The 25,364-nt window shown below is 36.7% G+C and overlaps 1 protein-coding gene and 1 long non-coding RNA gene across 2 annotated transcripts; both read left to right on the top strand.

The window, feature by feature from the left end:
• Positions 1–10: 10 nt before the first annotated feature.
• Positions 11–25,180, top strand: LOC114545386 (uncharacterized). The gene is made up of 34 exons (XM_028563658.1): positions 11–143; positions 1,109–1,378; positions 2,495–2,764; positions 3,728–3,925; positions 4,074–4,343; positions 5,194–5,520; positions 5,661–5,939; positions 6,107–6,400; positions 7,196–7,462; positions 9,001–9,243; positions 9,401–9,514; positions 9,652–9,667; positions 9,752–9,849; positions 9,968–10,018; positions 10,314–10,373; positions 10,477–10,536; positions 11,350–11,412; positions 13,630–13,890; positions 14,913–15,218; positions 15,367–15,639; positions 16,513–16,833; positions 16,981–17,259; positions 17,420–17,722; positions 18,533–18,796; positions 19,376–19,636; positions 21,154–21,273; positions 21,386–21,401; positions 21,504–21,592; positions 21,746–21,796; positions 21,907–21,963; positions 23,929–23,991; positions 24,301–24,357; positions 24,737–24,793; positions 24,946–25,180. The coding sequence occupies exons 1-34, from the start codon at positions 11–13 to the stop codon at positions 24,951–24,953; spliced, it is 5,799 nt and encodes a 1,932-aa protein (XP_028419459.1). The 3' UTR covers positions 24,954–25,180.
• LOC114545321 (uncharacterized) lies at positions 11,348–12,054 on the top strand. The gene is made up of 3 exons (XR_003690884.1): positions 11,348–11,412; positions 11,786–11,855; positions 11,963–12,054. It is a non-coding gene; the product is annotated as an uncharacterized LOC114545321 (long non-coding RNA).
• Positions 25,181–25,364: the final 184 nt, after the last annotated feature.

Genomic DNA, 25,364 nt, shown 5'->3' with positions numbered 1-25,364 from the left:
ACCTGTTAAAATGGACACAAACCGTCATTCACTCCCAGGAGCAGAACTGATCTTTAATTCAGTGTCTGTGTCAGATAGGGGTTATTACATGTGTAGCTTTGAAGAGGGGGCAGAATCTGAAGCAAGAGAACTGAGAGTGGAAGGTAAGTATCTGTCACACTGGCATGAAAAAAAATATATACTATTGTTTAAAATTCTACATCAAGAATATAAAAAAATAAGTCATAACTTAATCTAAACTCAAATGTCCACTTACAGTACTTTGTTTCTGAGCTTTTAAATGCATTTTACTGTCTTCATTCAGAATTTTTTTTTTTTTGTGTCACAGTAAATGCTACATGAAGTATTCATACTTCTAAAAAAGAAATACTGAGCAAGTACTGAACATCAATTTAATCTTTTCTCTGCCTTCACCTAACCGGTGGCCGAGAGAAATACTGACACTACTGAAAATGCTGCAAATACATGAAACTCAAGCAAATTTAGAAACACCACTGATTGTAAATAAAGAAAACACAAGCAAACAGAGAAAGGCTGCAAGTTGTACACAACACTATGGAGGTCTGCAGGGAGAGATGGAACGCTAATGAATGACTTGACTACTTGTAATTTAACTGGAAATCAAGCTAATTTCAGATTTCACATTGTGATTGCATGAGTTCATTACTGGAGATATTGGCTACACCTAGCATCAGCCTTTCCCATTTACTGACTACTTGTGTGTCTCCTAGAAAATAGTTTTTGGACCTAATTTTGTTGTGTGCGACTTTTCTCAATTTTCTTGTGATTTCTGAACTTGCAGCCATGAACGTGTTGTCAAACTGTTGAAAATGTTTCTTAACTTGCTGATGTCCTGTCTATGTTAATGTGTTTCCTTAAGCTGCAGTGAGTTAAGCTCTCTCTGGGACCACTCTCGAGGGGGTTGGGAGGCTGCAGACATGTAGAAAGTGTCTGGGGTTTGGTTATGTGTATAAAAGTGCAAACAAAAGAAGTAACACACCATGTGAAACAGAAGTGTCCACAGGGTTATGTTAAAATGTAAATACATTTTTGTTGGCATGTCCATTGTAGTAATTTTCTTGTTTTACTGTTTTTCTAAACTAAACAGAACGTAGACGTAATGTCAACCTGAGAGCAGAAGAGACAATCATCCCAGTGGGAGGCCGTGTGACCCTGACCTGCTCTGTGGAGGATCCTGCTGGCATGGAATATGAATTCAGACGTACTTCAGACACTCCTGAAAAACCTTCTGCGTGGCCTGAAAAGGATAAAAATGAAGTAGACATATCACATGGAGGCAAATACACCTGCAGAGGGTGGAGCAGGGAAGGAGATGTCTTCACACCTATAAGTGATGAAGTCACCATTAAGGAAACTGGTGAGTTTAGTGATCTGCTCCTAAATAAAACCATTCATACATTCTTTATGTTCTTAAACAGTGCAATAGATCAGGAGGAAAGCAACTGCTATGAGAAAAAGAAGAACCCTAATGAATAAATGATCTGGGCCCACTGCCTTACTTCTCTAACAAAAAGTTTAAAGAAGGTATTATATCCGTTGTCATGGCAACAATTAACTATTTGTTTGATCTTTAGTTTGTGTACAGACACAGTAAAGGAGTTTAGGATGCTGCCTTTAGTCTGTTGAGTTTTATTTATAAATATCTGGAATCAGGTAAAACACATGACAGCTGAACACAGTATTTGTGCAATTTTCCCCTTGACATTAAACATTATTCTGCTAAATGTTTTACAGTAGTTAAAAGTTAGTCAATGATGCCAAAACAACATCTTTCCTCTACCAGTTCATTTTTTATCTGGTAACAATTCACTTTTTTAAGGCGTCCATAAGATCATAGTTATGAACATATAGTTAAGTTAGCTGTTAATGCACAATCAGTGGAAAGATTGTTGAAACGTCTCTAGACTTACAGGGTTATTGATGACAAATTGTTCTGGAAGGCAAACATAAATGTTATTTATGCCAAAATGCATCCTGTTTTGAGATTTCAAATTGAATGAACTTTAAATCGTTGAATTTAAAAAAAACAAACATTAAATAAACCATTGTTCATAAACCTTTTAGTGAAACCATTTTTTTTTTAACTTACAGTAACCACCTTACATCGTACATAAACTAGACACAAGACTTACTACAGGGGATTATCAAAATTGCTGCAGCCAAACTGTCTAGTCCCTGTACTACATGTATCTTGTAGAAGGTTACTAGTATTGCAGTACTTTAGGAGACTGTTGTGAGTCTCTGTAAGCTCTTTAATGCCCTGAGTAGCTGCTAGTATTAACACTGCTTGGCACTTTAGTGGGCTTTGAGTAGTTTATTTTAAACAATTTGTAGGATTACTGTATAATTGTTTTGCTGCAGAATAGAACAACATGCATTCACATAAGTATCATGAAGATTGTAGTGGAGTAAAAAAAAAAATCTGTTTAGTTGTTAATCCTGTTGTATCCTAACTTTATTTTAATGTGAACAGTTCCCAACAAAGCTGTTGTGACCGTTCAACCATACTGGCCTCAGATATTCAGCGGTGAGAAGATCACTCTCAGATGTGAGATCCAGGGAGGTGGAGACACTAAGTGGACATATGGATGGACAACAACCAGCTCAAACACATTTCCAACAGACAAGACGTACACTATTATCAGTGCTACTGAGTCCCACAGTGGACAATACCGTTGTCTGGGTAGAAGAGACACCTATACCTCAACAGAGTGGAGTGAAGCCATCACATTGAAAGTCTTGTGTAAGTTGTTAAAAATGTTTTCCAACACCTTTTTCTTCAACAGTTATGTATCTCTCTTCAGGCCACGCAGTAAGGAATTCTAATAGTTTTTTTTTATTAACAGAGAAATGTAGAGGAATGAAGAAAGAAAATCAAATAACGAACAGGGTGTAATGATGGTGCAGTTTAACACTGCTCCAGCACAGGAAGAAAGTTCTGGGTGTGAACCTAGTTAACTTGCAGGTTAGGTTAATTGGTAGTTAGGTTAATTATGATTAGTCACCTAATTGGCTGGTCTACATTGCCTGTTGGTGTGAATAGTAGTCTGTGTTATGTGTTAACCCTGTGATAGACTGGCTCCCTGTCCAGGGTCTACCCTTGCTCTCCCCCAATATGAGCTAGGATCAGCTTCAGCTCCCTGTGACCCTGCAAAGGATAAGTGGGTACAGATGATAGATACATAGATACTACGGTATTAGTTTTTACAGTTGTCTTCCAAAAAATGAAAATCCACAGTGAAACTGTTCAACTTTGTGTGTGCAAAAACAGCTCAAGAGGAGCGACCAATAAATGCACAGTAGCACTCGAAATGTACTTATTTACTAATTAAAATAAAAAATTAAGGAGTTAATTAATATTTTCTTTGGCCTTTCTGTAGTTAGTATTTCACTTCCAAGAATGAGTGGAATTCATTAATTTTTCTTAATAATGTATTTATTTTCATCAAGTTATTTTGATTGGGTTTATTCACAGGAAAAGTAAAGAACTTGTTTTGTCTTTGTTCTAAACTGAACGGCACATAATCCAAGGGCTAAAAAGAGACAATAATAACTATTTTTATTTCTTTGTTCTAACTTCAAACAGCATACAAACCCCGGGCCAAACTGACTGCTGTTAACAGAGACATTCCAGTAGGGGGCAGTGTGACCCTGACCTGCTCTGTGAACCCATCATCATCATCATCATCATCTTCATCATCATCATCATCATCATCATCTGGTTGGAAATACTTCTGGTACAGAGGAGAGAAAACCTCTGAACCCCTGACCACAAAAGATGCTGTCTTTCCCTCAACTGGACAAATCAGTGTCTCAGTAGGAGGAGTCTACTGGTGCAGAGGAGGAAGAGGAGAGCCTGTTTACTACACAGAATACAGTCATTCAATCACTGTCAACAAAAGGAGTGAGTTTGGAATTTGTCTTCAGAATTAAAAAATGATTTTGTATTCATAATTATTGATTGATGAAAAGGCTAAATACATTATGTTTTGATGTAGTTTCAATGTCTTGTCAGTATTTTATCCTTACTGAAAATTCTTGAACATGAACAGTTGCAGACAGGGCTGTTGTGACTCTGCAACCAAACTGGTCTGAATTATACAGAGGAGAGAAGATCACTCTCAGATGTGAGATCCAGGGAGGTGGACACACTAAGTGGACATATGGATGGACAACACCCAGCTCAAACACATTTCCAACAGACAATAGATACATTATTATCAGTGCTACTGAGTCCCACAGTGGACAATACCATTGTCTGGGTAGAAGAGACACCTATACCTCAACAGAGTGGAGTGAAGCCATCACATTGAAAGTCTTGTGTAAGTTGGACCATCTTTCATACATGTTAACAATGTTTTCCAACACCTATTGCTTCAACATTTATGTATCTCTCTTTGGTAGAGTATTACAGCTGTTGAAATAGTAATTAACAGAAATGTAGAGGAATGAAGAAAGAAAATCAAGTAACTAACAGGGTGTGATGATGGTGCAGTTTAACACTGCTCCAGCACAGGAAGAAAGTTCTGGGTGTGAACCTAGTTAACTTGCAGGTTAGGTTAATTGTTAGTTAGGTTAATTAAGATCACCTGATTGGCTGGTCTACATTGCCTGTTGGTGTGAATAGTAGTCTGTGTTATGTGTTAACCCTGTGATAGACTGGCTCCCTGTCCAGGGTCTACCCTTCCTCTCCCCCAATATGAGCTAGGATCAGCTTCAGCTCCCTGTGACCCTGCAAAGGATAAGTGGGTACAGATGATAGATACATAGATACTACGGTATTAGTTTTTACAGTTTCTTCCAAAAAATGAAAATCCACAGTGAAACTGTTCAACTTTTTATGTGTGCAAAAACAGCTCAAGAGGAGCGACCAATAAATGCACAATAGCATTCAAAATGTACTTCTTTACTAATTAAAATGAAAAAAATATTGAGTTAATTAATATTTTCTTTGGCCTTGCTATAGTTTGTATTTCACCTCCAAGAATGGGTGAAATTCATTATTTATTCTTAATAATTTATTCATTTTCATCAAGTTATTTTGATTGAGTTTATTCACAGGAAAAGTAAAGAACTTGTTTTGTCTTTGTTCTAAACTGAACGGCACATAATCCAAGGGCTAAAAAGAGACAATAATAACTATTTTTATTTCTTTGTTCTAACTTCAAACAGCATACAAACCCCGGGCCAAACTAACTGCTGTTAACAGAGACATTCCAGTAGGGGGCAGCGTGACCCTGACCTGCTCTGTGATCACAGCAGCATCATCATCATCATCATCATCATCATCATCATCATCTTCATCTTCATCATCTGGTTGGAGATACTTCTGGTACAGAGACGAGAAAACCTCTCAACCCCTGACCTCACAAGATGTTGTCTTCCTCTCAAATAGACGAATCAGTGTCTCAGTAGGAGGAGTCTACTGGTGCAGAGGAGGAAGAGGAGAGCCTGTTTACTACACAGAGTACAGTTATTCAATCACTGTCAACAAAAAACGTGAGTTTGGCATCAGTCTTTTTTCAACTGAAGTAAAAAGCTATTTTGAATTAATAATTGATTGATTAAAGTAAATTATGTTTTGGTGTAGATTTAATGATTTTTTTTAATCCTTACTGGAATTTCATGACCATGAACAGTTGCAAACAAGGCTGTTGTGTCTCTGAAACCAAACTGGTCTGAAATATACAGAGGAGAGAAGATCACTCTCAGATGTGAGATCACAGATGAAGGAGACTCTGAGTGGCAGTATGAATGGAGAACAACCAGCTCAAAAAAACCTTCAAATCAAAATGAACACCATATTAGACCTGTTGATGCATCCCACAGTGGGACCTACAGCTGTAAGGGCAGAATGAAAAGTGCACAGCAGTCTTCAACAGAGTGGAGTGATCCCATTACATTGACAGTATCAAACGGTAAGTGACATCACATATATTTAAAAGTGAATATTAAATTATTCATGTTCAGGTTGTTTTGGTTCATGTTTTTAGTAAATATTCAAGTTTGTATTTACAGATTTCAAAGGATGCTTTTGATCCACTATCATAACATGTTTTCATTCTGTGAAATCTCTTTCCAACAGAGCCTGTCCTCACTGTGTCTCCATCATGGCTGAGTCCTGGAGCCTCAGTAACTCTGAGCTGCAGTGTTAAAGATCCATCTGCAGGATGGAGGTTCTACTGGTATAAGGCTGTTCCCAGACTGTCAGACATCTCCTACAGCTATGATCTGCTACCTGGCAGCACCAACGGGACTGAACAGGATTCCTACATCGTTGATGGACAGACACACACAGCAGGATATGTGTGCAGAGCTGCAAGAGGAGATCCAGTGTTTTACACTTATTACAGTGGACTGAAGTTTGTCTGGTCTGGAGGTAGGTTAGTTTCTGTCTGTTCTTCTCACCTTGGGTCATAAATGTTTCTACAGTATCTTGAAAAATGATGCCTATGTTATAAAATAATTAGTTATCTTATCCATGCTCTCCCAATTGAAGACCTTAATTAACTGCGGTGACCTTATGAGCCAAACTTTCTGCTTTCCACCTTAATAGGTGATTTATATACAGGACTGGAAAACGTCTTCTGTCTTTAACCTTTTTCCTTTTTCAATTCACCTGATAGCATTAAAACATCAGTCAGACAGTTATAAGTCACCAGAGAGTGATTAGATGTTTGCTGAAACTTTTCTCTTTGCAATGAGTACATTTACTTCAGCTAGTTTAACTCATTTTACTGGTGATACGTATAGTGTTTACCTCCTACAACAGTCAGGACATCAATAATTAGAAGACCCCTGGTCAGTGGTCAGGTAGGTGTACAGACAGACACAACTTTTCTAAAAAAAAAACAAATTCAGGCAAAGGAAACCACTGAGAGAGACAATGCAGCACATATGAATATGAAATACTCACTCCCTGTATCTTTGTAGAGTAAAAAACGACCTACCTTTACCTCCATCTTTGAGCCAACAGCTCCTGTATTCACTTGGTTATCTACAGTATCATTCACTTAAATGGTAAAACGTTTTCAAGAGAGATATCATGGTTTTGCTAAAACATTGTACCTTGTTGCAATGTTAGCATTAATCCTCTGCAAAACAATTAAGCAAATTAATATTTGCATTGTGGCATTTTTAATCTTAAAATCACTTTGCCGGTTTTGTTTTTCAGAGTTTGATTTGTCAGCATCTCTCACAGTGAGTCCTGACAGAGTGCAACACTTCACCTCTGAGTCTGTGTCACTGAGCTGTGAGGGAAACTCTACTGAGTGGAGAGTGAAGAGTCTTCCTGAGAACAGCTACGGGTCATACTGCTCCAGCTGGGGGACAATGACCAGATCTACATGTAACATAAAACATACCAGACCCAGTGCTGCAGTGTTCTGGTGTGAGTCTGGATCAGGAGAGTTCAGCAACGCAGTCAACATCACTATACAGAGTATGGGTTTATTACATGTTCTTTGTTCTTTTATAAATAATATAAAAGAAAATTCCATATATAATAAAATTGCCATTATGTGTTTCAACATACAGTATAATTTTACAATTAGGTTGTATTCAACATAGAAAAGTACGGTACACTGACATTTAGTGTGGCCCATTACTCTGCTACATGGTATCTAAAGTAACTGTAGCTGACTAACATTAACCAGAATATTTGTTTCTATGGTTTGTAGATTTAACTAAGTATGTATGGTTTAGCCTGTTTTAATATAATTCAGTGTTAGTCTCGACCATTAGGAAGTACCATCAACATTTAGCAGCACCTTTGTAAACAAAACAAGTTACACCAACACATTTGACAGAAAGAAAAGATCATAAATAAGAAGTATTTTGTTATGTTATGTTTTCTTTAACCATCCACTCAAAAAGCTCAATATTAATGTCATTATATTGTCGTTACACAGTAATAAAATATTATGCAGCCATTTAGGGAATCAGATGCTCTGCACAACAGTAAAATTCCATCCACCAAATATAATTATTTTCAAAATGAACAGTTTAGTATGAAACTCATTCCAAATAAAGCACAGTCATATATCTCCTTTGTTTAGCCTGAACAACATTCCATCATCTTATGATGATGATGATGATGATGATGACGACTGAATGTAGTAGGCTATACAGTACATTTGTGTAGGTTTATTGGTGATCTGTACTTTACTTAGTTTTTATGCCAAGGATCCCCATAAAAGTACTGTGTAGTTGATAGTACCTTTAGACACCTGTTGTTAATTTGGTAAAAGGTTAAAGTGATGGTTTGGAGTAATTTCACCCTAGGCTGCTTTGCACCTTGACCTCGAGCCAAACAACCCCCCATAAGCTTTTATCCCCTTGTTATAATGTTGGTCAAGTTAGCGTTGTCATCTGGTTAGCTTAGTGCAGGCGCTAATGGAGCCACGTTTGTATCTCGTAAATTACCCCACTAATAATGCCCGGAATGATACCAAACTTCTATAGTAGGACAAATAGTTTTTGTACTTATAAAAGAAGGGATTAGAAAGTTTGTAACTACACCAGAAGTATATTTAAATAACACTTGCCTGATGGATACTCCTCTTGGTTGCTACTGCGCTATCACGCAAGATCCCGCAAGATCACGCACAGAGCACAACATCTATTGCCGGAAGAGACTACTGGTGAAGAAGAATCAAGAAGCGAGTGAACAGCAGAAGCAGCTACTGCAGCGTGAGGCGATAGGACAAGATGCCACACAGTTGTATATATCCCGGCTGCAGTTTAAAAGCAATAGATGTTGTGCTCCTAGTTGTGCTACTATTAGACACATAACTTGTATGTACACGAGATAAAACATCACATTTTATAATCACTCTGTAAAATATACAATATATATAAGTGTTAGAAAAATAAAAACAATGTGTTATCCATTCTCATCATTCTACATCCACTCATCCTGAAGTTGTGCAGCAGCTGATCTCTGACTGAAAACTCATATTCTTTGTGACTGTTTTACAGATGAAGATATTATCCTGGTGAGCCCTGTCCGTCCTGTGACTGAGGGAGATTTTGTTACTCTTAGCTGCAAATCGAGAGGACAAATTAGTTCCTCGAAAGTTTTTTTCTATCGAAATGGTGAAGTCATTCAAAATGACACCAGAAGGGAGCTAAATATCTCTGCAGTGTCGAAGTCAGATGAAGGCCTCTACAAGTGTCGACACTCAGGAACAGTGTCCACACAGAGCTGGATGTCAGTTAAAGGTGAGGAAGAAAACAAATGCTGCTTTTCTTTTATGCAAACCATGTTTCTGTCTAAGAAAGAATTTTTTGTGTGTGTACGTTCATGTTTATACCTCTGCATTTGTAAGTGTATGTCATGTTTGTTTAAAAGTATATTAACAGTTATTCTTTTTTATAGCAGTGTCCAGGCCTGAAAGCTCTTCATTTCCTGTGCTGTTGATTATTGGGCTGGTTTGTGGAATCATACTTGTTATTCTTCTGCTTCTATTGTGTCGCTTCAGACTGTCCAAAGGTGAGACCTTTTTCTTCTATTAGATGTTTTAAGCTTTAATTATTCAAATACACAGATGTATTCTGATCTCATGACATATAATGGCTGTATAACAACTTACCATGTAAACCACATATTGACAAATGTCTTTTTCACAGATTCATGCTTTAACAGGTTGGTACAACACCCTCTTATTTTAAACACGGCAGCAAATACATTCCATGTTCCTTTTTTAAATGTATTTGCTACATGTTGTAGGCCGATCCAGACCGAGAGCACCAATCGGGGCTCCGCCACTAGTGACACGGTCAACCAGAATGAGGATCAACGTAATGAATATTCCACTCATCTCCATGGTAAGCACACATTTTGACACCTTTTAAATATACAATTAAATAATCAAAGGACTTTTAATGAGTACCATGTGATTCAAATGGTTAACTTGACCTTGACTTGATTTCCACGGCTCTGTAGGTGATGCTTGTCTCTATGAAACTATCAAATGCTCTGAAGACAATACAAATGGTACAGTATATGCAATTTACTATGCAAAAATGCCCTATCAAAAAAACAAACATTTTAAATATACATTTTCTTTAGCTTAAAACAGTGGCAGATTTGGCTGCCAGTGCAGCAATTGATATCCACTTCAAACATTTCTTTAAAATAAGTCAGGATGTCCAGCTATCACAAGTCTTCAAACTTCATATTGTTCTATTCTTGTTTTCCTTGACAAACATGCAACAACTGCATGATTTAAGGGGACTGATTAAGAGTGATTTATATAAAATCCTGTAACTAAAGAATATGTATATTTCAGTTGCAGCTGAATCCCAGGATGTCATGTATTCTTTGCTTGAATTAAAAAACATTGGAAAGGGTGAGTACTTCAAATTCATACAATGGATACAAAACAGTTAAGCAATGTTTAGGCCTGAAGTGTTTTTAAATAATTTTATGGATTCATCTGATCTTCTTAACAGGGAAGCAACATAACCCAGAGGAGAGCTGTGTGTACTCTGATGTGAATATAGGAACAGCAGGTACAGTCATGCTCAAAGTTTGTATTGAAAAGTGTCGTATCATTACACCATGCTGTAGGTAATGATGAGTCAGCAGTTACATACTACCACTAGGCGTCACCAGAGTTTTAAATGGTCAAATACATCATCTAGGGCCTTTTTAGACTTTTGGTATTTCTTAGTTTGTGTTTTTCATATACAGTATGGGATGTTATATCTGTTGTGTCATTTCTTCATAATATGTTTCTATCCCACAGACATGGTATGAACTGAATTGTTCTTTTTTTATTGTTTTACTCTCTAAACATTCTGATGCATATTAAATAGATTGTATGTGGAAATATCCCTCCACCCTCTCCATTTTGTCTTACACAAATGAAATGGCACCATTATAGTTCGTTATATTCAAAAACAGTCTCATCACTGACATGATTATTTCGTCTTCGAATATGTGCTGTAAAATGTTTGCTGCCAATGTGTCCCTTCTCTAAAATTACGGTTGCATATTTAGTTTATTGGTATCGCACAATATTACATTGTTTCATTTGGCTTTACTGAATAACAGCATCAAAGGATTCTGACCCAAACCGAACTCTTAAAGAACAAACAAAAGAGGCATTAGTTGAGATGTTAGTGTGGTGACAACAACACATTTGTGTGTATTAGGATTTAAATTCTTATATCTGATGCTACTGTACAGTTAGGGTTAACACAGGCATCCCACATTTCTTTTATTTTCATTCTACCTGTCACTCCGTTCATGGATGGATGACATCCAGCTGTACAGTATATTTCTGCTGAGCAATAAATCCTGAGATCTGGTTTCTGTTTTAGAGGACAATCTCATGTACGCCCAAGTCAACTACCGCAATAAAGCTAAAGTCAAGAAGAAGAAAGGTAGGAAGAGTCTGCATTCACCTTCAGTTGTTATTGTCCAACATGTTGGTCTTGCAATGTACAGTATGTAATGTGTTCAATATTTCTAAAATAATAGTTGTTTGTAATTTTTTGTTTTTATTCTTTGCTTAAGTGTCTGTTTTAGTAATGGATGTTTATTTTACTTTTGGTATGTATTTCTCACGAACAGTTTGCATACATTATTAAATTGTGTAAAAGCTCTATAATTATCTATGTGGCCAGTTTGAGTACTGCATTACATTCATTCTTGGTATTAGTGGAGACGTTGTACCTGACAGTTCAGTATATTATCATTATTTATTATTACACTTTTTTGGCAATTGTTTTAAACTGAACACCTCTCCATTTGTAGGGAAATCAACTCCTTCAGCAACTGATGAAACAGTTTATTCTGAAGTTACATAAACCACCAACAGCTCTTGGTAATAATGCGGCCATATGATGTGCATACTTTAAGGATTATTTATTAGCATCCTTACATGAACTTGAATAACAATATGTCGTTGTTTGTGTTTTTGTTTGCTTCCAGGTCTGTAAGGAGAGGTGTATCGACAGTTAACAGTTAACAGCTTCTTTTATAAAAATTATTGTGGGCAGCCCTGCTATCCAAAATATCAGATATGCTCATGTATAGTTAACTTGATGGTATGAAAGAATTCCATAATGTGCATTTAATATCTCTCAACACATGACTACTGAGACATGTTTTCAATTAATTTGAATGCACTGCATTAATATCTTTCATTTTTACAGTCATTTTGTAATTAGTTTTTTAAGGTTTCTGTAGGAAAGCTATTCCAAAAAACAGCTCCAATAGAATAGAGTGATTCAGTATATTTTAGCTTTAGTAACTAGCTGCTTTAAAATTTGCATCTTTTCAGTGTTAAGAAAGATCCAGGATGGTCATCAATCATTACTTTAGATGCAATAACCTGCTGTTACTTGTATATGTTTCCTCTGTCTAAATAATGTATTGATAGTTACTCTATGTATTTTACTTTACCCAAACAGATTGGCTTTAAAGTCCTTTTTTAGCATTTGTATGCATCAATAAAATTAGTTATGCAGTAATGTGTCAGTTGTGTTTTTAATTGCTTATTTGAGTGGACAGCCAAACTGGTGAAGCAAATCCAACAGTATTCTTCTGACACTACCAAGCTTGGCAGAAGCCCTGAAGTGGACTTGGTGTTGATTTTCAGAAAATATTTCTAGTCTAGACTAGTTCTGTTTTGCTCAAGCCAAGTCGCTTCCTGTGGTTATAACGATATTTGGAACTTAAATTTCATCATAAAGTGAGGACATGTTAAACTTCTGTGTTGGAGTGGTACTTCTCTTTCTACAGTGGAACTGCATTTCAACATATCCCCCAACTGAGTGAGAAAGCCTATGAATTACTAAATGAGTATGACATCTGCCTTTTTTTCTCTTCCTTTAAAACTGCATGCTGGTGTGCCGTTTATTCTAGAAGAAAACTCTTGACTTTAACATTTTATGCAGCAGTAGTTGCCTACAGGTTGATAATAGCTATATCAGGAAGGAAATTGAAACGTCTATCTCTCCGTTATGAGATGAAATCAATTCAATAGTCTTATGTCTTATATATGCACAAAAAATATCAAATCAGACTAGCTGTGCAATCTTCGTTTGAAAGGGAAGGAAGTACAGACCGTGAACTCAGAAGAAGAAGTTAGAGAACATTCCGATCAAAGATTCAAATGTAATGCATATTCTGTTTCTCCATAGTTCCTGATTTTTCTTCATAAGCTACAGTTGACAGCTTTCTCTTTACACCAAGCAGAAGCAGAGTAACAGAATCTCGGTGCTGGATGTGAACATGAGACACACTGTGCTCTGTGTGCTGGGGGTTTTCTGTGAGTACATCAGTGACTTTCTCTGTTTAAATCATAGTTACCATTGATAACACTTTTTAAATGCCTGAGGTTATTATGTATTTGATAGTTTCTGTCAGTTTGATGTCTGATGAGATTTCAAACTTTATTTTAGCGCTCCTCTACTGTGGACATGCTCAAGGTAATTGTATAATTTGATTTATTTTGATATATTCACTCATGACAAATCACCAACTGCATCACTTTTCACCACATCCTCTTTCTGTGTTCTGTTTTGTCAGTGTATGATAAATACATTGAATACAAAGAAAACGTGTTTTACTCTGTATCTTGTGTTGGTTTCTAGATGCTGTGTTGACCATTGAACCAAACTGGTCCACTTTATTTACCGGAGAGTCTGTTACCTTCATATGTGACATGAGAGAAGGAGAAGACACCGACTGGTATTACTTAATCTGGAAGGATGGTCAAGAATTTATCCGCTCCAAGAACTATATATTACAACAACTAGTTACAAGTGACAGTGGTGTATACCAGTGCTTTGGTGATCACAAAATCTCGTCACCTTTTAGAAAAGAAAGTAATAAAGTCTCTCTAACTGTATCAGGTAAGTTTTACCACCATGACCAACTTTATGACTTATTTATTAAGAGCCTTGTTGATATAATTACCCTGTTTGGCAAAGTGCTAATATATAATGTATAAATGTTGTTAATCTAGTGTAAAAACTAGTTTAAGATTAAGAGACCTTAAAAGTTTGACCACTGATGCTGTATATGAAGCTGTGTAACTGTGTAATCATGTACTTTGTGTAAATGACCAATGATCACATAATCATGAGAACTAAAATAAGAAGAAAGATGGACAGGGGTCAGCTGTTCACATCATGTAATGATAATACTATATGTTAATTTAATTGAGCTCATTTAGTAAAACAAGGTATGACCTTTGTTAAAGACAAAGATGTGATCCTGGAAACTCCTGCATTCACTTTGTTTGAAGGAGAATCAGTGACTCTGCACTGTAGACATCGTACTCAGACAGAGGAGAAGAATGCTGTCTTCTACAAAGACGGATCACCTATTCAAATAGACACGAACCATCAGTCACTGATAATATCAAAAAACACAGTTCAAGTAAAATCAGATGGGAGCTCTTACATGTGTAAATTTGAGGACGAAGAATCCGAACCAATAAAACTGAAACTGGAACGTAAGTAGTTTTTATACTAAGGCAGGCATTCCAAGAGTGAAGCAAAGTGATGATTTCTCTGCATTATCGTAGAGACACTGAAAACTTAACAAAGGGAAAAAAAAAAGATTAAATATTTTCTGTATTATTTCCTACAATTAGTTGTAGCACCACCAAGGAATTTGAGTTTTGAATTATCTTTCAAACTGGACTAAGTCACAGGGACAATAATTACTACTTTATGTCTTTATTCTAAATGAAACCTAACCAAAGGCCCAACTGAGCAAAGACGTTTCAGTAGGGGGCAGTGTGACCCTGACCTACTCTGTGAACCCATCATCATCATCATCATCATCATCATCATCATCATCATCATCATCATCATCATCTTCATCATCATCATAATCATTTTTATTTCTTTGTTCTAACTTGAAACAGCAAACAAACCCCGGGCTGAACTGAGTGCTGACAACAGAGACATTCCATTAGGGGGCAGTATGATCCTGACCTGCTCTGTGATCACAGCATCATCAACATCATCTTCATCATCATCATCATCATCTGGTTGGAAATACTTCTGGTACAGAGGAGAGAAAAACTCTGAACCTCTGACCTCACAAGATGTTCTTCTCTCAAATGAAACAATCCGTGTCTCAGTAGGAGGAGTCTACAGGTGCATAGGAGGAAGAGGAAAGCCTGTTTACTACACACACTACAGTGATCCAATTAATGTTAACAAAAGGAGTGAGTTTGGAATCTGTCTACAGAATTAAAAAATAATTTTGTATTCATAATTATTGATTGATGAAAAGGCTAAAGACATTATGTTTTGATGTAGATTTTATGTTGTGTCAGTATTTTATCCTTACTGAAAATTTTTGAACATCAACAGTTGCAGGCAGGGCTGTTGTGTCTCTGCAACCAAACTGGTCTGAAATATACAGTGGAGAGAAGATCACTCTCAGATGTGAGATCCAGGGAGGTGGACACACTGAGTGGACATATGAATGGACAAGACCCAGCTCAAAAACACGTCCAACAGACAATGCATACATTATAATCAGTGCAACAGTATTGTCCCACAGTGGACAATACTGTTGTATTGGTAGAAGAGACACCTATACCTCAACAGAGTGGAGTGAAGCCATCACATTGGAAGTCTTGTGTAAGTTGGATCATCTTTCATACATGTTAAACATGTTTTCCAACACCTTTGTCTTCAACAGTTATGTATCTCTCTTCAGGCCACGCAGTAAGACATTCTAATAGTTTTTTTTTATTAACAGAGAAATGTAGAGGAATGAAGAAAGAAAATCAAGTAACTAACGTGGTGTGATGATGGTGCAGTTTAACACTGCTCCAGCACAGGAAGAAAGTTCTGGGTGTGAACCTAGTTAACTTGCAGGTTAGGTTAATTGGTAGTTAGGTTAATTATGATTAGTCACCTAATTGGCTGGTCTACATTGCCTGTTGGTGTGAATAGTAGTCTATGTTATGTGTTAACCCTGTGATAGACTGGCTCCCTGTCCAGGGTCTACCCTTCCTCTCCCCCAATATGAGCTAGGATCAGCTTCAGCTCCCCGTGACCCTGCAAAGGATAAGTGGGTACAGATGATAGATACATAGATACTACGGTATTAGTTTTACAGTTGTCTTCCAAAAAATGAAAAATACAATTGTTCAATTGTTCAACTGGCTCCTCATCACAACTTTTTGTGTGTGCAAAAACAGCTCAAGAGGAGCAACCGATAAGTGCACATTAGCATTGAAATGTACTTCTTTACTGATTAAAATGAAAAAAAATTAAGGAGTTAATTAATATTTGTTTTGGCCTTGCCATTTCATCTCCAAGAATGGGTGAAATTAACTATTTATTCTTGATAATTAATTAATTTCATCAAGGTATTTTGATTGAGTTTATTCAAAGGAAAAGTAAAGAACTTGTTTTGTCTTTGTTCTAAACTGAACGGCACATAATCCAAGGGCTAAAAAGAGACAATAATAACTATTTTTATTTCTTTGTTCTAACTTCAAACAGCATACAAACCCCGGGCCGAACTGACTGCTGTTAACAGAGACATTCCAGTAGGGGGCAGTGTGATCCTGACCTGCTCTGTGAACACATCATCATCATCATCATCATCATCATCATCATCATCATCATCATCATCGTCTGGTTGGAAATACATCTGGTACAGAGAAGAGAAAACCTCTGAACCCCTGACCACACTAGATGTTGTCTTCCTCTCAAATAGACAAATCAGTGTCTCAGTAGGAGGAGTCTACTGGTGCAGAGGAGGAAGAGGAGAGCCTGTTTACTACACAGAGTACAGTTATTCAATCACTGTCAACAAAAAACGTGAGTGTGGTGTCAGTCTTTTTTCAACTGAATTAAAAAACTATTTTTATTCAAAATGATTGATTGATTATAATAAATTATGTTTTGATGTAGATTATATGTTTTGTCTTTTTGTTATCCTTACTGGAATTTCTTGACAACAAACAGTTGCAAACAAGGCTTTTGTGACTCTGAAACCAAACTGGTCTGAAATATACAGAGGAGAGAAGATCACTCTCAGATGTGAGATCACAGATGAAGGAGACTCTGAGTGGGAGTATGAATGGACAACAACCAGCTCAATAAAACTTTCAAATCAAAATAAACACCATATTAGACCTGTTGATGCATCCCACAGTGGGAACTACAGCTGTAAGGGCAGAATGAAAAGTGCACAGCAGTCTTCAACAGAGTGGAGTGATCCCATTACATTGACAGTATCAAACAGTAAGTGACATCACATTTATTCAAAAGTGAATATTAAATAATTCATGTTCAGGTTGTTTTGGTTCACATGTTTTTAGTAAATATTCAAGTTTGTATTTACCGGATGCTTTTGATCCACTATCATAACATGTTTTCATTCTGTGAAATCTCTTTCCAACAGATAAACCTCAGCCTGTCCTCACTGTGTCTCCATCATGGCTGAGTCCTGGAGCCTCAGTAACTCTGAGCTGCAGTGTTAAAGATCCATCTGCAGGATGGAGGTTCTACTGGTATAAGGCTGTTCCCAGACTGTCAGACATCTCCTACAGCTATGATCTGCTACCTGGCAGCACCAACGGGACTGAACAGGATTCCTACATCGTTGATGGACAGACACACACAGCAGGATATGTGTGCAGAGCTGCAAGAGGAGATCCAGTGTTTTACACTTATTACAGTGAATCAAAGTTTGTCTGGTCTGGAGGTAGGTTAGGTTGACCTTTTCCATTCTTGCATAATTAAAGTAATGTACTTATTGTGGTGATTTTTTCCTTCACTCCAGCATCAGGTCAAAGGTCTCTAAAACAGAATGTTGTTGTTGCTGATTCTTCTGCTGAACTGAATTTTAACGAGTGAATCTCCTGACCCCCCTTTTCATACTGACATTCGTTAAAATCCTCTGACTTTGGAAATCCATGACCTCATCTTGTAAGGCTAATACATTATATTTGTATTAGATACCACAAGTGTTCATTATGATAGTTTATATTTTTATGTCATGTTTAATTTAATGATGTGCCAACAATGCCCAGATCTGGAAAATAAACTTTTACCTAAATATGCGCTGTAGTGTAAGGTTGAGATACTTTCTGTTTTTTTCCTTATTTCCTTCCATCCATCCCTTCCTTCCTTCATTTTTCCTTTCCTAATTTGTCTTTTCTTAATTCCTTCTTTTCACATTTGCTTGTTTCCTTCTCTCTTTTCCCCAAACCCTTAAATAGAGGGCATTTAGTTGTAATGGGGCATTTGTCTATTTTGGTATTACTACTTTACATAAAGGTACCCTATGGAGCATCAGCTGTGAAAAGAAACTTGAAAAAACTTGAAAAAACAGTGAAAAAGATTAAATCCACAGTAAACCTAAAGGTTTTCATAGTGGTCTTTTTAACTGAAAATATACCTGTGTTGATCCTTCGATATTATTCACCAACAACTTAAATGATTATACACAATAAAACCAAATGACTTCATTATGGTCTTCTTAATCTTACTTTTATACGTTCCTGTTTTTCAGATGTTCATCCAGCAGCGTCTCTCACAGTGAGTCCTGACAGATCACAGCACTTTTACCAAGAGTCTCTGTCACTGAGCTGTGAGGGAAACTCCACTGAGTGGAGAGTGAAGAGGTTTTCTGAACCTAGCACTGTGTCTCCTTGTTCTTCCTTTGGGACAATGAATGGATTCACATGCAACATAGACCGTTACTGGATTAGTGGAGTGTACTGGTGTGAGTCTGAAACAGGACAGATCAGCAATGCAGTCAACATCACTATACAGTGTGAGTTTGAATTAACTTAAAAGATTCTTGTTTCGGAAGTATTTAATAATATAGTTTTGAAATGTGTAGGTGATTAACAATCAAACTTATTTTCAAAATAAGTTAAACTTAACTATTCTCTTTTAACAAACCATTAAACAAGCTCAACAGCTTTAGTTCTTTCAAGTGTCATTTCTTAATATTATCCAAGAAAATATCATTTGGATTGTATATCTCGCTAACATCTTTATGACAATAGCGATCTGGCTCTAGCTCGGCTCCTACGCTACACCTGCAGTCAGAATAAACACGTTTGTTTCTTCAGTAGACCATTCTGTAGTACACTGACACGAAATTCACGTTGGCTGCCAACAAAAACATTTGTTCATGTGTGAACACATTCAACATTCAATATAGCTGTAATTTTTAACTATGTAAAAGAGTGTCACCTTCTCCATCATTCAAATATCGTGAAATTTGCTCAGTATCTGTATGCAACTGTAGAATTTTTTATTTATCCTCATCATGCATGTCAGCTTGTTCACCCTGCACCAGCTGATCTCTCTGACCTAAACCTCTTACTCCTTGATCTTCTTACAGTTGGTGATATTATCCTGGTGAGCCCTGTCCTTCCTGTGGCTGAGGGACATTCTGTCACTCTTAGCTGCAAGTTGAAGACAGAAAATGTTCTTCATAATGTGGATTTCTATAAAAATGACAAACTCATACAGAATAATACAAGAGGAGAGCTGACTATCTCTGCAATGTCAAAGTCAGATGAAGGCTTTTATAAATGTGAAGGAAACAAGTCACCAGGTCGGTGGAGTCAGACGTCAAAAGAGAGTTGGATGTCAGTAAAACGTGAGTTTGATTAAAGTTTCTTTTTTGTAAGTTGTGTTACAGTCTGAGATAGACAAGTTATAACTGAATAAGAAGTCGGCTTAGTTTCAACTGATTAAAACTATTAGTTTGAGAAATTGTTTTATACTTTTGGATATTCAGTAATGAAACACAAATATACAAACGTGATTAGAAGTGAAAGGTATGGTATGTATATTATGACGTGCGGAGTTCCCCAAGGCTCAGTTCTGGGGCCTCTTCTGTTCAACATCTACATGCTTCCACTGGCTCAGATTATGGAAAACAACAAAATAAGTTACCATAGTAATGCGGATGACACACAAATTTACATAACCTTATCGCCAGGGAACTATAGCCCAATACAACAATTAAATATGTGTATTGAACAGATTAATGATTGGATGTGCCAGAACTTTCTTAAATTAAATGAAGAAAAAACGGAGGTGGTTGTTTTTGGAGCAAAAGAGGAACGATTGAAAGTCAGCGCTCAGCTTCAAACGACAATGTTAAAAACAACAGACAAAGCAAGAAATCTTGGTGTAGTCATGGACTCAGACCTAAATTTTAAAAGCCACATTAACATAATTAAAAAATCAGCCTATTATCACCTTAAAAATATATCAAGGGTTAAAGGCCTTATGTCTCAGCATGATCTGGAAAAACTTGTACATGCTTTTATCTTCAGTAGACTTGACTACTGTAACGGTGTCTTTACAGGTCTCCCTAAAAAATCAATCAGACAGCTGCAGCTGATTCAGAACGCTGCTGCTCGAGTCCTCACTAAAACCAAGAAAGTGGATCACATCACTCCAGTACTGAAGTCTCTACACTGGCTTCCAGTGCCTCAAAGAATTGATTTCAAAATACTTTTACTGGTTTATAAATCACTTAACGGTTTAGGGCCAAAATACATTTCTGATCTGCTACTACACTATGACCCACCCAGACCTCTCAGGTCGTCTGGGACAGGTCTACTTGTTGTCCCCAGAGTCAGAACTAAACAGGGGGAAGCAGCGTTCAGTTTTTATGCTCCACATATCTGGAACAAACTCCCAGAAACCTGTAGGTCCGCTGCAACTCTCAGTTCTTTTAAATCTAAGCTAAAGACCTATCTTTTTGATGTTGCTTTTCTTTAAATAATCTATTTTATTAACTTTAATTTCTTATACTGCACTGTAACTTTTATTCTTATACTGCACTATCAATTTTATTCTTGTCTTTTAATGTTTTTAATTTGTTTATTATTTTGAATGCACTTTGAATTGCCCTGTTGCTGAAATGTGCTATATAAATAAAGCTGCCTTGCCTTGCCTATGTGATCAGGGGTTCATGCAAGTGTATTTGAGTGTACGTTATCTTTTATTTGTGCATTTATTATGTGTAAGTATGTTTATATTTGTGAAAGTCATCATTTATTATTCTAATGTTTGATGTGAACTTGCCTCTGTTTGAGAAATCTATTTGAGAAATATTTTAAAATGATATAGTATTAATTATTAATACAATATTCATCTTAGCAGCGTCCAGGCCTGAAGAAATCTCTCCATTTCTTGTGCTGTTGATTGTTGGGCTGGTTGGTGGAGTTTTACTGATTCTTCTCCTGCTGCTGTTTCTGTATCGCTACAGAAAGTCAAACGGTGAGATGGTTTCCTTCTGACGTTAGATTGATTCTGATCTAATTACCTGTCCTGTAGTAACAATACAACATTATGTAATACAAAACAATGTAACAGCAAATCTTTTTTACAGATTCATGCTTCAGCAGGTTGGTACAACATTCTCTTCTCTCATTCTGAACATATCAGCAGCACATCAGATGTTCCTTATTAAATCCACTGGATTGACTTCCATGTTTCTGGCCCACCAGGTCTCAGAGCACCAATCAGAGCCCTGCAACAGACCACATGATAAACCAGGAAGAAACTCAACACAAGGAATATGCTTCTGTTCTCCATGGTCAGCCTTAATCCTCATCCTAATTTTATGATATATCATTTACTCAAAGCCAATCATTTACATTTCTGATGATCTGTTGTTTAGTTTATGGAATTCATGTAATGGGATTAAAGTTATTAATATGACCGTAGCTTGATTTTCACGGCTCTGTAGGTGATGCTTATCTCTACGAAACAATCAAAGGCCCTGAAGAACCTGAACATGGTACAGTAAATACTTTGTTTAATTTGGAGGAGTTACAAATTCAACTGTAGAATAGGATGATTGCATGGTTGATTGACAATCCCTTACATAAAAAAACATCTACATTTCAGATGAATCCAAGGATGTCACATATTCTGTGGTCGAGCTTAAAAACATTGCTAAAAAGGGTGAGTGCTCTATTTTATGTATTAAGAATTACATGCAAGAGTTAAAGTGCTTGTATTATGCTTTTTGGCTTTTCCCCTTTCCTTTATTGTGTTATATATATTTTTTGTGCACATAATGGGTTTACAAAGTGAAAAAGCCACCCCAAAGGGACTTACCATCTCCAACAGAAAACACTGTGCACAAACTGCTCTATTGTAGTCCAGCCTTTACTTCCGTGATAAACGTGCGTAACACATGTTATAATGCTCGCCTAGCTGCTAGCATGGCACTCCCTCATGCTCTCCTTCTGACTGGGTAGCAGAGATGGGAGTAAGTCACACATGGGCAAGTCACAAGTAAGTCTCAAGTCTTAACCTTCAGGTCTCAAGTCATTTTTTGTGACAATCAAGCAAGTCACAAGTCAAGTCATACATTTTTAAACAAGCTAAAGACAGTGGTTATGAACTGCTTGAGTTTTATTTGCATTTTTCTCAATATTCAAAACACATTGTGTCCAAGCCACATCTCAACAGTTTAAATTTACAGATACAGATACACGCACAGCCTAAAACTGATATTAGGCCAACAATAAATCAACATGCATATTTGTTCAGTATGCCTCAGACATGACATCAAATCATGAAATTAATTCAAACAATTCAAGTATAATGGTTTCTAAGTCAAATAATATTCTTCAAACAAACCTCACTTTTATGGGACAGAAACACATCCTTTAACTTTTCCTTCTCTTAAAGAAAAAAAACATATTCTTTAAGAGTAGCTGAATCCCGCCATCTTTGTGTAATTTGGAGAGATTGACAGAGTGTATTTATCACATGGAATGAATAGTATATGTTAATATTTGTCAGTGTATTTGTGAGTGAATGTGTGCGTGTTTGAGAGAGTGAGTGAAAAGTTATTAATATTGGTGAGTGAATGTGTGTATGTGCATGTGTGTGAGTGCAGAGTGTGTTGTGTGTGTACTGTATGTGTGCCTAGCTTTGTTCACATACTTGTGTGTGTGTGTGTGTGAGAGAGAGAGAGAGAGAGAGAGAGAGAGAAAGAGAAAGAGAGTGCAGTTTGTGTTGTCTGTGTATGTGTGTGTGTCTAGTTGTATTCACTCTAACCCCCACCTTGAACAAAGAGGGGAGTGTGTGCTTATTCATGGCCCAAAACTGAAGGGAGTTCTATCCATCACAAACGTCCAAATAGTGGTTCGGCTGAATATGGGGACTGGATCCCGAATCTCTCCCGATTTGAAGTGTCTGATGAAATTCGACGTGGTGGTGGTTGACGTCGGAAATTTTTGTACTGCAGACCTTGCAAACTGCCGTTCGTTTCTTCTTTGCCTGGTCAGATGTGTAATCTTTATAGCCAAACTTTATTATTTTCGGTGCAGAGGGATCCATGATGTTAAGTTACTAGCCATAGCCAGGTCTCTCATAAAGTTAACTCCTCCTCATTATCAGAGGGAAAATAATATATATTTATTAAATAGAAAGTCAAGTCATTTCAAGTCATTTGACTCAAGTCTAAGTCAAGTCTCAAGTCATGAATATCAAGTCAAAGTCAAGTCAAGTCTTTTATGAATGTTTATCAAGCAAGTCTCAAGTCCTAAAATTTGCGACTCGAGTCTAACTCGAGTCAAGTCATGTGACTCCAGTCCCCCATGTCTGCTGGGTAGTAGTCCTTACCTAGCTACTGCACAAGTTGGACTCGCAACAAAGATGGAATAGAAGTGAGATGCCTCACTCTGTAGCTAAAACAGAGAGCGCAACACACAGGGTGAAATGAGGAGCTGCAGCAATGTGTAGTACAACAAAAATATGGTGTTTTTTGAAAATTAAACCATGTAAACCTATTCTGGTACAACCTATAAACACAATTATGAGCCTGAAAATGAGCATAATATGAGCACTTTAAGATGCTTTTGTAAGCCAGCTGTGCTGATTGTCTTTTAATACATTCATGTGATCTTCTAACAGGGAGGAATAACGAGCCAAAAGAGAGCGCTGTTTACTCGACTGTGAAGATGGCATCAGCTGCAGGTACAGTCAAGTACAACAGATTCACCTGAAGTTTTTATTGGGTGCTGCCTGCCACAGTGTAATCTTTTCATACAACCACTAGTCAGCAATTAGCAAATCCTACACATACAGTACATTAAAGCTTTGAGACTTTTGTAAATTGTATTTTCCATTTATGCATTTTAATGTCTGAAACTACTGCAGGCAGTCCTGAAATAAACATGAGGGGATGACGCATTTAACTTAGCTTTATTCTGCCTATCGGTCTATCCATTCATATACTGTAAAACTGTTGTACAAATAAAACCCAAAATGTGGCTTCTGTTTTAGACTACAACCTGTTATATGCCCAGGTACACTCCCACACTCAAACCAAGAAAGATACAGGTAAGTAAAGCCTAAATTCACCGGCATCTGTTATTGTCCAGCAGGTTTGTCTTGGACACAGTGTAATGTGAGTTCTGTGTCCATCCAAGACAAGGTGTTATATCTGTGAAACGATATCTGTCTGTAATTTCCTTTAATTTGTATTTTTATTTTTTTATCTATTCCTAAATCGTTACCTGCAAAAACCAGTATTATAAGCTATTGTGCTCTATTATTGCAACCTGTTGTAGCCTGTACCATATTGTCTAATGTGCTTTTCTTATCTACACCACGTTTACTTTCTGCATTTCTGAAGAAAACAGTATATATCAGTACATTATCATTATAAACTGGAGCATTACTGGCAAACATAAGAAACAAACATCTCTCCATTTCTCAGGTCCTAAAGCAGCAGATGAAACTGTTTATTCTGAAGTCAAACCAGGAACAGCTCTTGGTAATAATGCCGCCTATGTGCATATTGGGATTATTATTCACACTAAGGATTTATTTTGCATTGAAATGTGTTATACATTGGAATAAAATGTCATAAAGCACCCTTCATTCTTAAATAACCCTAAATCTCTATTTCCTTTGGTTTTCTTCCAGGTCAATAAATACATCCGTCTTGACAAAATCAACAGAATGGATAACAACTTGAAAACCCACATCATTATTTTAATAATATTTACAGCTGTATGTAATCATTGTGTGCACCTTTGTTTATTTTGTACGGTCAATCTAATAGCAGTTTATTTACAGTAAATACATCATATGTCTTTAATCTTCTTTTAAATGTTTGGTTGATTGCTGTATGCTTAAATAAACTTTTGCTTCAACAGTACGCTGTCAGCAGTGTTTTTAATTGATCTTACATGATTTTCTTTAAACAACCAGTTTAATATGTTTTATAATCTTTTTTTCAATTAATCTAATAAAACCTAAAAACATGAATTTTAAAATTGTAAACAAAGCCATCCTCAGAATCAGAACCACCTATAGGCCTTGTATGTGTAAAAGAAATTTGA

The sequence above is a fragment of the Perca flavescens genome, chromosome 19 (assembly GCF_004354835.1).
Source record: "Perca flavescens isolate YP-PL-M2 chromosome 19, PFLA_1.0, whole genome shotgun sequence".
Taxonomy (NCBI): domain Eukaryota; kingdom Metazoa; phylum Chordata; class Actinopteri; order Perciformes; family Percidae; genus Perca; species Perca flavescens.
This window is presented reverse-complemented; position numbering and strand designations above follow the sequence as displayed.